This window comes from Typopeltis vanoorti, chromosome 13 (genome assembly GCF_054136105.1).
Source record: "Typopeltis vanoorti isolate ZY-2024b chromosome 13, IOZ_Tvanoo_1.0, whole genome shotgun sequence".
In the NCBI taxonomy this organism is placed as follows: Eukaryota; Metazoa; Arthropoda; class Arachnida; order Uropygi; family Thelyphonidae; genus Typopeltis; species Typopeltis vanoorti.
Window position 1 is genome coordinate 7,928,688 of NC_143561.1, and position 15,226 is coordinate 7,943,913.

At 37.1% G+C, this 15,226-nt stretch overlaps 1 protein-coding gene across 1 annotated transcript in view; it reads left to right on the forward strand.

Moving 5' to 3' along the window:
* The window catches only part of LOC150099915 (protein C-mannosyl-transferase DPY19L1-like), a 331,158-nt gene that overhangs the window by 274,499 nt on the left and 41,433 nt on the right, over nt 1-15,226 (forward strand). Inside the window, exon 13 of the mRNA XM_090403079.1 lies at nt 10,918-10,998. Coding sequence (XP_090259205.1) covers nt 10,918-10,998 — 81 coding nt within the window. The remainder of the gene's footprint in view (nt 1-10,917; nt 10,999-15,226) is intronic.

The following is a 15,226-nucleotide window of genomic DNA, read 5'->3' on the forward strand; positions in this document are numbered from 1 at the left end:
ATACATGGTCAAATCACACTTTTGATTTGACCAAGTATTGTAAAATTACTGCATTTAAGCAATACAGCTTCAAGTGATTATTTTGATTTATATTAAACTGAAGTTTTACTATAATACTGAAGTGTTTCCATAATGTTTTTAATAATGAATGCCAATCATTGTGTAATTGTGAAGGATAAAATTCTATTTTTACTATGAGAGGTTTTTTAAATGGTTCCATCCTCTGTTCGTTGTGGACTTATGATCAATTACAGGGATAACTCGAGAGCGATCCCAGACAAATAAGGCTAACAACCTAGTTATCAGTCATATTTGTGCTTTAGTTTCAATTGGTAATTTGGTTGTTCATCTGCACGAGACTGGTGAAAAAGAAGGAATGATAGCCTTTGGCTATATGATGATATAAAAGAGCTGAGGCCTTTTTTTCTATAACTCTCTTTTCTTTCTCCTAATATTGTCAGTCTCTCTGGCACCCTTATACTAACTACTCTAGACCTATTTGTTGCAAGTTTTTTTCACTTAGTTATACTATAATTAAAGATACCAAGAAATTATATACTTCCTTTAATCCTTTATCCAAGTGTAAACAAACAAAGTTTGCTCCTGAAGTATTTTCAGAACTGGGGCAACTTTTATATGGAAGCTAATGACTTCACATTACTTGCCTTAGTATCCCATAATGCAAAGCACATGTCCTTATAGACATGTATAATGCTATGCATTATACCATTATTGAGGTCTCATTAGTGAGAGCCAGACCCAGAGGTGATACTAAAGTTGAAGTAATGTAGAAGTCATATTTTCATATATGAGTAGCCTAAAGGTGTCACACCTTATTATTAATGTATAATTATACATGACCTTAAGGATATATGCTTATATACAAGTGAAAATACTTCAGTTGCAAACTTTGTTTGCTTACACGTAGATAAAGAACTTAAGTACAAGACACGTCCACGCAGGTACAACAAAACAGTAAGTGAGGAAGAAGTAGGAAGCTATTATTTTTCCTAAAGTCCTGATTGTGCCCTCTGGTGGGCAATGTTGGTATTCTTGGGCGATTGGGCTGAAGGTCTTCTGATGTAGGTTTGCCAAATTTGAGGAAGTCTCATGCAGCCAAATTTGTTGAGGTTTGGATCGTTTCTTAGGGCTGAAGCTGATTCCATGAAAAGCCTTTCATATCTGTATTTGCTACGGTGTATTATCCTGGCTTTCTTCCACCATATTCTATGGCAGGTATCCAGCGCATGGTCAGCAAGACCAGAGTGGCTGTATTGGTGAAAACGGATGTAGTCCTTGTGTTCTGAAATTCTGATATTTGCTGTCCTGCCTGTTTGGCCAAAGTAGGACAGCTTACAGCTGCAAGGGACCTGGTATACACCAGGCAGGTCTGGGGGGGGGGGGGGTTGGTCCTTAGTAGAGTGGATAAGGAATGCCAATTTTTTATATGGTCTGTAACAAGAAGTTATGTTTTTTTAAGATTTTTGTGATTTTTTCCGAGGTACCTCGGATGTACGGTATGGTGATGGATTTAGAGTAATCCTTGTTGTGAGGGGGGGGGGTAGCCATTGGCTGAGAAAGTGTTGAGAATGTGGTTTAGTTCTGTGGTTAGGGTATTGTCATTTGAGCAGATAAGTTTAGCCCTGTTGTGTAGTGTCTTAATGACTCCATATTGTTGTGAGGAGGGGTGGTGGGATTGTTGGTGAATGTATCTGCCTGTATGGGTAGGTTTTCTATATACTGAGAAAACCAAGGTTCCATCAGGTTGGCAGGTGACTAGTGTGTCTAAGAAAGGAATGCAGTTGTTTTTTTTCTCTTCCAGGGTGAATTTGATTCTGGGTTGTTGGTTGTTTAAGTGTGTTAAGAAGGAGAGGAGTGCATCAGAGCCATGTGGCCAAATAGCGAATACATCATCTATATAGCGAAGCCAAACAGGTTTTTGTGGGGCAGAGTTTAAGGCTTGCTCTTCAAAAGTCTCCATATAAAAGTTGGCCAAGGATGGGGAGAGTGGAGAACCCATGGCTGTCCCCTCTATTTGTTTGTAAAATTTTCCTTGCCAAACAAAATAGCCTGAGTTCATTGTGAACTGAAATAGGGCTGTGATATCGAGAGGAAATTTAGCTTGGATTAGCTCTAAGGATTCTTTGAGTGGGACATTTGTGAATAAGGATGAGACATCAAAACTGACCATTATGTCAGTGTGTTTGAGTGTAAGGTTTTCTATGCTGGCTTTGAAGTGGGGTGAGTTTTTTATGTATGAAGGTGTGTTGCCAGTATAGTGTGAGAGAGCTGTGGCCAAATGTTTAGCTAGTTTGTATGTGGGGAAATCAATGCCATCCACTACGGGACGTAATGACACATTTTCCTTGTGAATTTTTGGGAGTCCATAAATACGGGGGGTATGGAGTTATATGGTTTTAATTTGCTAGTGATTTCCACAGGCCAAGAAGTGACCTTCTTAAGCAGCCTGTGGAGTTTTCTAATTTGTGAGTTGGTGGGATTGTACTCGATAGGGAGGTAAGTGGCCCGATCTGACAATAGAGATTTCAGCTTACCTGTGTAATCTTTTTGGTTAAGCAATACTGTGGCATTCCCTTTGTCAGCTTTGGTGATTATTATTTTCTTGTTTTTCTTTAATTCTAATAGAGATTTAATTTCTTTACTGGGCATGTTGGTTTTAGGTGGTTTAGCTTTGGTCAGAACACAAGCCACATCCAGTCTAATATCGTTGCTTGGAAGGTGTCGAATCCCATGTTCAATTTGTATCATGATATCCTCAGCAGGTATTCTTCTGGGTGGAATGCCGAAGTTGTGGCCACGTGCAAGGCCGTCGAGTGCTTCAGGTTTCACACTAAGTGATGACAGGTTAACTACCGTTTCGGTAAGAAGTTGCGGTTTCAAGATCACTTCCTTTTTTAAATTTTCAAATTTTTTGATGTGTCAATCTCGTAATTTTTTAAATTCCTTCTCCACTGCAGTGCATGAGATGTCGTATAAAATCGACCAAATTTTGTGGCTTAAGGTGCTTTAAAGGTCATCTTCGAGTGCCTGTATAGCTGAGTTAGCTTCACTCAGCTATACAGGGCTATACAAGCTATACCTCACTTAACACAGGATTTGACACCTTCCAAGCCACGTCGCCAACGATATTAGACTGGATGTAGCTTGTGTTCTGACCAAAGCTAAACCACCTAAAACCAACATGCCCAGTAAAGAAATTAAATCTCTATTAGAATTAAAGAAAAACAAGAAAATAATAATCACCAAAGCTGACAAAGGGAATGCCACAGTATTGCTTAACCAAAAAGATTACACAGGTAAGCTGAAATCTCTATTGTCAGATCGGGCCACTTACCTCCCTATCGAGTACAATCCCACCAACTCACAAATTAGAAAACTCCACAGGCTGCTTAAGAAGGTCACTTCTTGGCCTGTGGAAATCACTAGCAAATTAAAACCATATAACTCCATACCCCCCGTATTTATGGACTCCCAAAAATTCACAAGGAAAATGTGTCATTACGTCCCGTAGTGGATGGCATTGATTTCCCCACATACAAACTAGCTAAACATTTGGCCACAGCTCTCTCACACTATACTGGCAACACACCTTCATACATAAAAAACTCACCCCACTTCAAAGCCAGCATAGAAAACCTTACACTCAAACACACTGACATAATGGTCAGTTTTGATGTCTCATCCTTATTCACAAATGTCCCACTCAAAGAATCCTTAGAGCTAATCCAAGCTAAATTTCCTCTCGATATCACAGCCCTATTTCAGTTCACAATGAACTCAGGCTATTTTGTTTGGCAAGGAAAATTCTATAAACAAATAGAGGAGACAGCCATTGGCTCTCCACTCTCCCCACCCTTGGCCAACTTTTATATGGAGACTTTTGAAGAGAAAGCCTTAAACTCTGCCCCACAAAAACCGACCGTTTGGTCGGTAGATGATGTATTCGCTATTTGGCTACATGGCTCTGATGCACTCCTCTCCTTCTTAACACACTTAAACAACCAACACCCCAGAATCAAATTCACCCTGGAAGAGGAAAAAAAACAACTGCATTGCTTTCTTAGACACACTAGTCGCCCACCAACCTGATGGAAACTTGGTTTTCTCAGTATATAGAAAACCCACCCATACAGGCAGATACATTCACCAACAATCCCACCACCCCCTCCTCACAACAATATGGAGTCATTAAGACACTACACAACAGGGCTGAACTTATCTGCTCGAATGACAATTCCCTAACCACAGAACTAAACCACATTCTCAACACTTTCTCAGCCAATGGTCCCCCCCCCTCAAAAAAAAATATTGAAACCAGTAACCCCCCCCCGACAACAAGGATTACTCTAAATCCATCACCATACCCTACATCGAGGTACCTCGGAAAAAATCACAAAAATCTTAAAAAAACATAACTTCTTGTTACAGACCATATAAAAATTGGCATCCCTTATCCACTCTACTAAAGACCCCCCCCAGATTTACCTGGTGTATACCAGGTCCCTTGCAGCTGTAAGCTGTCCTACTTTGGCCAAACAGGCAGGACAGCAAATATCAGAATTTCAGAACACAAGTACTACATCTGTTTTCACCAAAACAGCCACTCTGGTCTTGCTGACCATGCGCTGGATACCTGCCATAGAATACGGTGGAAGAAAGCCAGGATAATACACCGTAGCAAATACAGATATGAAAGGCTTTTCATGGAATCAGCTTCAGCCCTAAGAAACGATCCGAGCCTCAACAAATTTGGCTGCATGAGACTTTCTCAAATTTGGGAAACCTACATCAGAAGACCTTCAGCCCAATCGTCCAAGAATACCAACATTGCCCGCTAGAGGGCACAATCAGGACTTTAGGAGAAATAATAGCTTCCTCACTTACTGTTTTGTTGTGCCTGTGTGTGTGTGTGTGTCTTGTACTTAAGTTCTTGAAAATGGCAACGTGACGTTGCCGAAATATTGAAATATATTAAAATTTATTTTAATGTATATCCTTGTACGTTGTAATTTCCTTAAATTATATAGTGAAAATGCATAACCAATGTCTAAGCCTTTCCACGAGACTTAGATAAAGGATTAAACCAAATATATAATTTCTTGGTATCTTTAATTTATACTCGAGACCTATGTTGAACACCCCAATTATTTTTTCAACTCATTAAAGGTAGAAACTGGTCTGAGTAATGATTATCTCTTAATGCATTGCATTATGGAATACTAAGGCAATTGATCCTCTATATACAAGTAGCCTAGTTGTGAAGATACTGTAATAATGTGGTCTGTGCCATTTATTACAATTGTGTGTTCTGTCATCCATTACATAATTCCACTACACTGCTTTAACCGTGCCTTGTCTTTGTTTTCTCTTTACTTAATTATCATGAATAGTCGACTGCCTTAACTATCAACTGCCACCATCTATCTATTTCTACTATATCTTATTTCTCCTGCTGTATAGTCTAACAAATTTAATTGTTTTACGACTGTGCCAGTTAGATATATATTGGGTGTGAGAGTATAAGATTTTTAATCAAGGACAAAGCAGATATTGTTTGTATTCCCTGCTTATATTATTCTTTCTTTAAACTAGTCATGGCTTAAATATAACTGATATAACTGGTAATTAATTTATGTGTGATGATTTATCTGAGAGCTGGTCGGATTATATTCAATGGGGAGGTAAGTAGTACGGTCTCGTATTAAAGAATTTAGCTTACCTTTGTAGTCTTTTTGATTGAGTACCACAGTGGCGCTTCCCTTATCAGCTTTGGTGATTACTATTTTTTTGTTGTTTTTTAATTCTTGTAGGGCTGTATATTCGTTTTTGGATAAGTTGGATTTTGGAGGTTTGGCTTTAGTGAGACCGTACTACTTACCTCCCCATTGAATATAATCCGACCAGCTCTCAGATTAGAACTATCCACAGACTCCTTAAGAAAGTCACTTCTTGGCCTGTGGAAGTCACCAACAAGCTTAAACCTTATAACTCTAGACCCCCCCGATTATATGGACTCCCAAAAATACATAAACAAAATGTGCCATTACGTCCCATAGTGGATGGCATTGATTCCCCCACATATAAATTAGCCAAACATTTAGCCAAAACGCTCACACACTACACTGGCAACACACCATCACACATAAAAAACTCGGCCCACTTTAAAGCCAGTATAGAAAACCTCACACTCCAACACACTGACATAATGGTCAGTTTTGACGTCTCCTCCCTATTCACTAATGTCCCACTCAAAGAAACCCTTGAGCTCATCCAAGCCAAGTTTCCTCCCGATATCTCAGCCCTATTTCAGTTCACAATGAACTCAGGCTATTTCGTTTGGCAAGGAAAGTTCTACAAACAGATAGAGGGGACAGCCATGGGTTCACCACTTTCCCCACCCTTGGCCAATTTCTTTATGGAGACATTTGAAGAAAAAGCCTTAAACTCCGCCCCACAAAAACCCACTATTTGGCTTCGTTATGTGGATGATGTGTTTGCTATTTGGCCACATGGCTCAGACTCACTCCACTCCTTCCTAACACACTTAAACAACCAACATCCCAGAGTCCAGTTCACCTTAGAAAAAGAGGAAAACAACACCCTACCCTTCCTAGACACTTTAATCACCCGCCAGCTTGATGGATCTTTGGTTTTCTCTGTTTACAGAAAACCCACCCACACTGGCAGATACATTCACCAGCAATCCCCCCCCCCCCTCACAACAATATGGGGTGATAAAAACACTATATAACAGGGCAAAATTAATCTGCTCAGATGACAAGGCCCTGACTATAGAACTAAACCACATCCTCAACACTTTCTTAGCCAATGGCTATAACCCAAGAAAAATCCAAAAAATACTAAAACCTGAAAACCACAACCCCCCTCCCCCCCTCAACAATAAAGACTACACCAAGTCTATCACTATCCCCTACATCCAGGGCACCTCTGAAAAAATAACTAATATCCTCAAGAAATATGACCTTACTTCCTGTTACAGACCATATAAAAAGTTGGCATCCCTTATCCCCTCTACCAAAGACCAACCACTTCCCCTAGACCTACCTGGTGTATACCAGGTCCCTTGCAGCTGCAAATTGTCCTACTTTGGCCAAACAGGCAGAACAACAAATATCAGGATTTCAGAACACCAAGACTACATCCGGTTTCACCAGTACAGCCGCTCTGGGCTGGCAGACCATGCCTTAGATACCCACCATAAAATTCGTTGGAAGAAGACAAAAATAATCCATCGCAGCAAGTTTAAATACGAAAGATTATTCAAAGAATCTTCAGCAGCTCTAAAAAACGTTCCTAACCTCAACAAATTTGGGTGCATGAAACTGCCCCAAATTTGGGAGACTTTCATTATGAGAACTTCAGCCCAACGGCCAAGACTACCAAATTAGCCCGCAAGAGGGCACCATTAGGACTTTAGGAACAAAATTAGTGTCTTAATTTCTGCCTCATTTGCTTTGTTAGTTCCTGTAGTGCACATACCATATCTTTATGTTCCTGAAGATGACAATGTGACATTGTCGAAATATAGAAGTGATTCATTAAAGTTATCTTTAATTAATTTACTTTATATGCGTTGTTAATTCCGTAAATTAATTACCAGTTATGTCTAACCAACGTATAAGTCTTACCACTAGAATAACTGATATAAACTTCTATCTTATGTAAGTTCGAATCTTTTTTTTAGTATGGTGCATTGACAGAATCAGTCCAATGTCTTGTTTACAAAACATTTAATAAATTCAAAGAGAAATATTTACAGAAGGATTCACATATCTATACAATGTCATTACAATTCTCTTGCTATTCTCAATTCATTTTAATCTAACCTTAGTTCTAAGCTAATTCACAATCTAGCATAACATTAGCTGAATATAAGGTATACTTTGTTTAAGCCTAATTTGATATTAATATACTAGGGTGGTCTGAAAGGTTCTCAGCCTAGACCATAGATGGCAACACTATTGGGAAGATTTTTTTTTCTAAGTTGGTACATCTGTCATAAGCATCCATGTAAAATTGCAAGTCATTCCATCAAGTAGTTTGTTTTATACAGCTGTCTGAAGCAAAAGTGTTATCTGTATCTCTTGAAATGAATAAAATTGAATATCATGCGGTTATAAAATTCTTTGTAAAAGAAGGTTTAACAGCAAAAGAAATTCATTCGAAGTTCATAAAAGTTTATGGGCACTCTTCTCCTTCATTTTCGACAATTAAGAAATGGGCTGCCGAGTTTAAATGTGGCCTTACCAGCTTTGAAGATGATCTATGTGAAGGATGTCCAAAAAGTGTAACAACACAAAAAATCATTGATCAAGTGCACGATATGGTATTGGATGACTGGCGAGTCAATGTGCGTGAAATTGCTGAGACTATAGGCATTTCAAAAGAACGTGTAGGATATATTTTGCATGAAGAATTCCAAATGAAAAAGCTTTGCACAAGATGGATGCCATGCTTGCTCACAGCATATCAAAAACACTCGCATGAAAATCTCTGAACCGTGCCTTGGATTTTAACATATTAATGAACTGATTCTGTGCATCAATTTATTACTATGGATGAGACTTTGATTCATCATTATGCACCAGAATCCAAACAGCAGTCAAAACAGCAGACAGAAGCAGGTTGTTCAGTGCCAAAGAAGATAAAGTCGGTTCCATCAGCAGGAAATGTCATGGCATCGGTGTTTTGGGATGCTAAAGGTATTTTGTTTATTAATTATCTTGAAAAGGGTAAAACAATAACTGGGGAATATTATTCCGATCATTTAACCAGACTAGATGAAAAAATTCATGAGAAAAGACCCAGTTTGCAGAAGGAAAAAATCATCCTTCATCAGGATAATGCACCTGCCCACGAAGGTATTTTGGCAATGTGAAAATCCAGGGATCTGCAATATGAATTGTTGGAACATCCACCAATTCATATTGCCCAGATTTGGCTCCCTCCGACTTCTATCTCTTCCCAAAACTAAAACTCTTCCTCGTTGGTCAGCGTTTTTCTTCGAATCAAGAGGTGATTGCATCTATAGAGGGGTATTTTGCAGATCTTACTGAGAATCACTACAAGAACAAAATAGTTGCACTGGAGCATTGCTGGAATAAATGTATTAGTTTTAAGCGAGATTATGTTGAAAAATAAAAATAATTTTTAAATTATAAATTAGTTTTTTCATTGTTAGGCTGAGAACACCCTTGTACATTATCCAATAAGAGTAGACACTCAACATGCATTCTTGTTCAGTATTACAACTACTTACAGTTCTTTTTCAGTATTATAACTACTTACAGTTCTTGTTCAGCATACAGTCTTTCACATTATCCTTTTGTTCACAAGCAATTCTTCTTCTTCTTGTCTTTCTTTCTGCTTGCTGACTTGTTCCTGTTTTCCCGCTAAATTTCTTCCTTGTCCGAGTTATCAACTATGCCTTGCCCTATAGGACCCTTAACATGGCAGCAATTTGCAGCTCTTTCCTTTCAAGACAATCAGCACAATAGTTCTCACTTGGTGGCGAACCCAGGCAGAACTCAGAACCTCTGATGCTTGTCTTTCAATTCTTGACAACAACTTTACTTGACGGTGGACCCAGGTAAGAGAAGGTTTAGAAAACCCCAAGAAAAACAATGCTTCTCTTTCATTTCCCGACAATGAATCTTGCATGACAGTGGACTCATGTAAGAGATGGTTTAGAAAACCCTAAGACAAAATTCCTTCCCACGACTTGCCTTATATAGGCCCTGAAGTCTGTTGTGCGCATATCTTGAAAATGGTCATGTATTGGCTTTCAGACATGCTGATGTCATTCTTCGCATGTCTTTGGAGTTTTCTATCCATTGCAATTTTTACAATTCTTCTCTGTGGTCACTTATTGACCTTTGGATATAATGACATTATTCTTTGCATGTCTTTGGAAATTTCCATCTATGACAATTCCTGGAATTCTTCACTGCTTTTATAATTAGACTTACTGATTTAACATGAGTTTAATATTATTACATGATGACGTCATGAGCCACATTATTTTAACAAAGGCTCAGTACAATATTATTACAGAAAAGATTATTTCAGTCAAAAATTAACATTTCTCTGAGTACATTCTCCTAAACAAAAAAATAAAAATAAAATAAGTTACAAAGTCACATATCATTAGAGATTTTACAATACTTTGTTTTCTTATGTGAATAATGGATTAAACAATAATATAATTTCTTGGCAAGTATTATTTACTTAAATATGTATAATAAAATAACTGTCTGGTGTAGTTAAACATTCACATATGGTCACAATTTGCATACTGTTCACAGATCAGTCTACAAACATATTTCTAAATATCAAGACCACAACTGCTCATCAAACTACAGAAATTGGGCTTGGCTCAACACAGAATTGAAAATGCAAACTATAGGATCCAATGGGAAAACAAAACTTTTATGCAAATCCATGTAAAGATATGAAAGGATATTCAAAGAAAGTTCCGAAGCTTTACTTCATAGACCAATCCTTAATTGTAATGATCGCCTTACTCTCCCAAAAGCTTGGAAAATTGTTATACTCAATGATTGATTGCCTGAAATATCTTTCTTTTTATATTAAATTTTTATTTGCTGTTTTCATAGTGTTACCATCAGATAGTTATTATATTCAAGATAAATTATGTTTTGTCTTCTGTATAAGTATAATTTGAAATTATGAGTATTTACCACTTTCCAGTGATTAAAATCAAACTAATATTCCATTTAAACTTCTGTACAAATTTTCTACTTTTTAAAACATGTCATAATAAACTTAAGTTTATTATCATGTGTTTACTAAAAATTTGTCATCTTTATTAATGACTGGTACTAATAAAAAAAAATGTTTTGTTTCATTTTCTAGATTGTTCAACTTATATTACTTTTTATTGGTTCTGTTGGCTTCAAAGCTATGACACATTTGATTCTGAATGAAGCAGATGATGTAAGTTTTGCAGTTTAAATACTATGAATACTGAATTATTGCAGCAGTTTTAATTCTAGCGCCACAGATCAGTATTTAAATTATTTAGCATTCTAAAGTTGCGAAATTAAATGAATAACTGAATTAAATTTTTTTCTGATATAGTCAAATTAATGAGACTTTAATTAGCGTTTTATTATATCCTTATATGATTTTGCTTTTAATTTTATTATTTACAAAAAAAAACAAAAAACGTAAATTATTATTATTATTACGGGTATCTCCATGGAGTCAGTGGACTCATCGCAGGAGACCCAAACTATCAAAACAATATCTATCATATCTGTTCTTGAATTCATTTACAGACGAAGAACTCATGACTGAGTCAGGCAATGCATTCCACTCGTTCACTACCCTTCAGGCGAAAAACCTCGTTCTCACACCCTTGTTAACTACACTTTTCCTTAATTTCTAGGGATGACCTCTTGTTCTTGAATCACTATCACACAGCTGAAACATTACCTCTGCATCAATCTTATAAAAAACTTTTAGTAATTTAAATGTTTCTATCATATCCCCTCTTCTCTGCCTATCAACCAACCTCGGCGATCCACAAGCTCTTAATCTATCAATGTAGGGAGCATTATTTACATCACTCACCAACTTAGCCACTCTCCTCTGAAACCGTTCCACAACCTCCTCATCTCCAACGAATCCAGGTGACCAGACCTGAGCACAGTAATCCAAATGTAGCAGTATCAATGCTTTATATAGGGGAATAATAACCTCTTTATCTCTGGATGTTAGTGATAATGGGATAACCAAGTAATCCTATGTGCAATCTTGGACACCTTAGCAATGTGTCTCCTGAACTTCGTCTCCCTATCCACCAACATCCCTAAGTCCCTAGCCTCATCTATCTCTTGGAGTACCATTCCATCAGTGTAGTAGACAGCTGGTGATCTTTTAATCCCAAAATGCATAACTGTGCACTTTTCCACATTGAACTGACATCCATTTCCTTTTGCCCACTTTACCAGCTTATTTAAATCATCCTGCAAACTCTCAACATCAGCTTGATTTTTTAATTGCCCAATTTTTTAATTATCTAACTTTGCATCATCAGCAAACAATTGAATATCTCTCTTTAAGTCATTTCCTATATCATTTATGTACAAATTAAACAACAATGGCCAAAGCACAGAGCCCGGCACACCACTGGTCACCTGCCTCATCCTGGACTCTGCTCCTCCATACACCACCTTTTGGTATCGCTCCCTGAGCCATTCTCCTATCCATGTTCTTAATGTTTAAGTATGTTCATATAGTGCCAAGTAAAAAGTTAATTCATGACAATCCAAAAATTTTCATTTGAGGGGGAGTTGGCCTTATCTCATAAGGTAGCATCGTTTTTTCTTCCAGAAACTCTGCTGTAGATTAAAAATACTCTTGGTAAGAGGTAGACAGTATTAAGTGTGTTGATGATGGATGGTGCCATTGTGCAGTGGGGTGGAGTGCCTTTCTGCAATGAGTTCTTATATTCCTTGGAAATGTCACATAATAATTTAGAAACTATAGATCATATATAAAAAAAAATTTCAAAATATATGTGTTTATATAGATATATATCTACTTCTGAAATTACTGCTTTCAAGTATAAGGTGAAGAGAAGACCTCCACATAGTAATGTGGAATGTCTGCTCCTCATCTTTCCATTGTGCACCCTCTTAGATATCTATCTATCTATCTGGTATTAAAAAAAAGGGGGGGGGGAATACAATTTGGTTTAGCCAACCAAATTGTATTCTGTATTGAGTTAAATCACACAAATGACATAATTGTGCAACATAATCAGCTGTCGTGTCAGGGGACTCTGCTAGTTAAAGTCCATGCTGTTTTGTCGAGTCCATAAATTTACATAGAGCACACACAAAAGATAAAAGTTTTGTTTATTGTATTGTATTATTGACATTGCTGTTATCTTCATACTGGATTAGCTGACTCTTACAGAGAATGTGAAATGGGAAGTGAACACCATTTTAGCTGGATAAAAATTAGTATTGCATTGAATGGAAAGATCTACAAAAGTGAATCAGTTTTCATATTGTGAAACTGTGGCTCAAATATTATTGGAGAAAAAGTAAATGAGTTTGAAAACAAGAACCAAACCTTGTTTTCAAACTCCTTATCCAATTGCAAAATCTCAAGAAAACATTAACACAACTAGAAATTTTGTAGTGAAGCATGCTGCCAGGATGGAAAAATCAGAATTCTTTAGTGAATTCAGGAAGCTAAATGTGCAGTCCTGGAAAAAAAGTTATATTGAACGTTTCTGGCATAATTAAAGTCAGAGAAGACTTTGGAAAGATTAAATACAGAAATAAATTTCAAGAATGTGACAAAATGTTCTGGAAGCCTTTGAAAAAAGCATATAAATAGAGGAAAGAGGGCGCGAAAACATATCAGAGATGATGAAGCTGAAATACATATATTAAGGATATACAGAGTATATAAATTATAAGATTAAATAGATAAACAGCAAGAGAATAGTGGTAGAAATTATCCAGGAAGAATGTAGTCATAAGTACATCAGTATTGGATAAAAAACATCAGTATATCAGTATTGGATTAAAAAAAAACTATCTGAAATCTGGAATATGCAGTCAGCTGATGTAAATGTTTATTAATTAGCATTTGGCTAAGAAAAATACACACATATGCCACCACACACAAAAAAAGGTTGTATACAAGACTATAAAATGCATAAAAGATGTATAAAAGAATACAGTAATGCGAAGTGACACTGTAATCATATATACATATAAAAATACACAAATAAGCATCAAATTAAAATCGAATGTCTAAGTTCGACAGCCAATCAACAGCATTTGTAGAAACTATTATAAAGTCAGTTACTGGTCTCATGTAGGCTCTGTGAGGACAGTCAAACATGATATGTTGTATTGTTTGGTTATCCTCACCACAGTCACAAGATGAGTTTGGTCTTATTCCCCAAGTAAATAAGGAAGCTCTGCACCCACCATGGTTGGTGCGAACCCTATTTAGGGAGGTCCATATTTTTCGAGGTAAGTCGAATCCTGACGGAGGGCTGTTTGGGTTAAAGATAACCTGCCAGATTACTGAGGCTTGGGCAGTCTATTTCATCTGCCATGCTATTGTTGCATCAAAGCGCTCAGTGACAAGTCGTTGTGCCGTTATAATAGGCAGGTGTCTTGACTTAAGCCTCTTTGATGTAAAGTTATCACTATCAGAGTATATAGGAAGCAGTAGATTCTGGGAAATTTTGTTATATTCACAAATCAGGTTGTCTTGGCATTGTAGTTGTGGCGGTTGTATATGGCCCAGAACTAGTAGCCAATATGATGGAGTAGTCTTTATTGTTCCAGAAATGATATGCATTGTCTGATTCAACACAGTATCAATTAATTTAATGTGTGTACTGTTCAGCCAGACAGCTGAGCTGAGAGTTGAGTAAACGAGGCCCAGAGCAGATGTCTTTAATGTGGGAGTATATGCCTCACAGGTTGTTCTGGCAAGTTGATGCAGTATGTTATTATATTTCTAGTTCTGAGTTTGGCAGCAATATTGAAGAGATGTTTATTAAAGGAGGGAGTTTTGTCCAGGGTTATGCCCAGATACTTTGGATTAAAATTGTGCAGTAGTATGTTCCCATTTAGTGGCACTCTTAAGATGTCTCGTGCCATGCTATTGTTCAAATGGAAACAGCATGTTTCAGTCTTGGTACTGCTTGGAATAAGACACCACTTCTCAAAGAAGTAGTTTAGCTTCTCTAGGTCATTAGTTAGTATGTGCTTTATAGTACAGAAGTTCCGATGTTGGAATGGGATGCATAGATCATCAGATTTGTGTAATCATAATTGAGAAATGGCTAAGAAAAATTGTTCTAAATTTGGGGAAAACAATTGGCGTTCAGGTCTTGCAATAATGATTGTCAAGACCAGTGATTTTTTTTTTTTTTAATTACAGGACAAATAATTGAGAAATCATAGTAATATGATGATCTATATTTCAGTTTTCAAAGATCTGGACAAGGCACAACAAGATGCCTCTCCCAGATCTTCCAGATAAGATGCTTTACCAGTTGTTGAGTATTCTGAGCAACTTTTCCAGAAAAGTTGTTCAGAATATATTATATGGTATAAATATTTGTAGCTGAACTGCTCTCTAGCAGGCCACTGATAAAGTGGTTAGTGGAGTATTGTAGGAA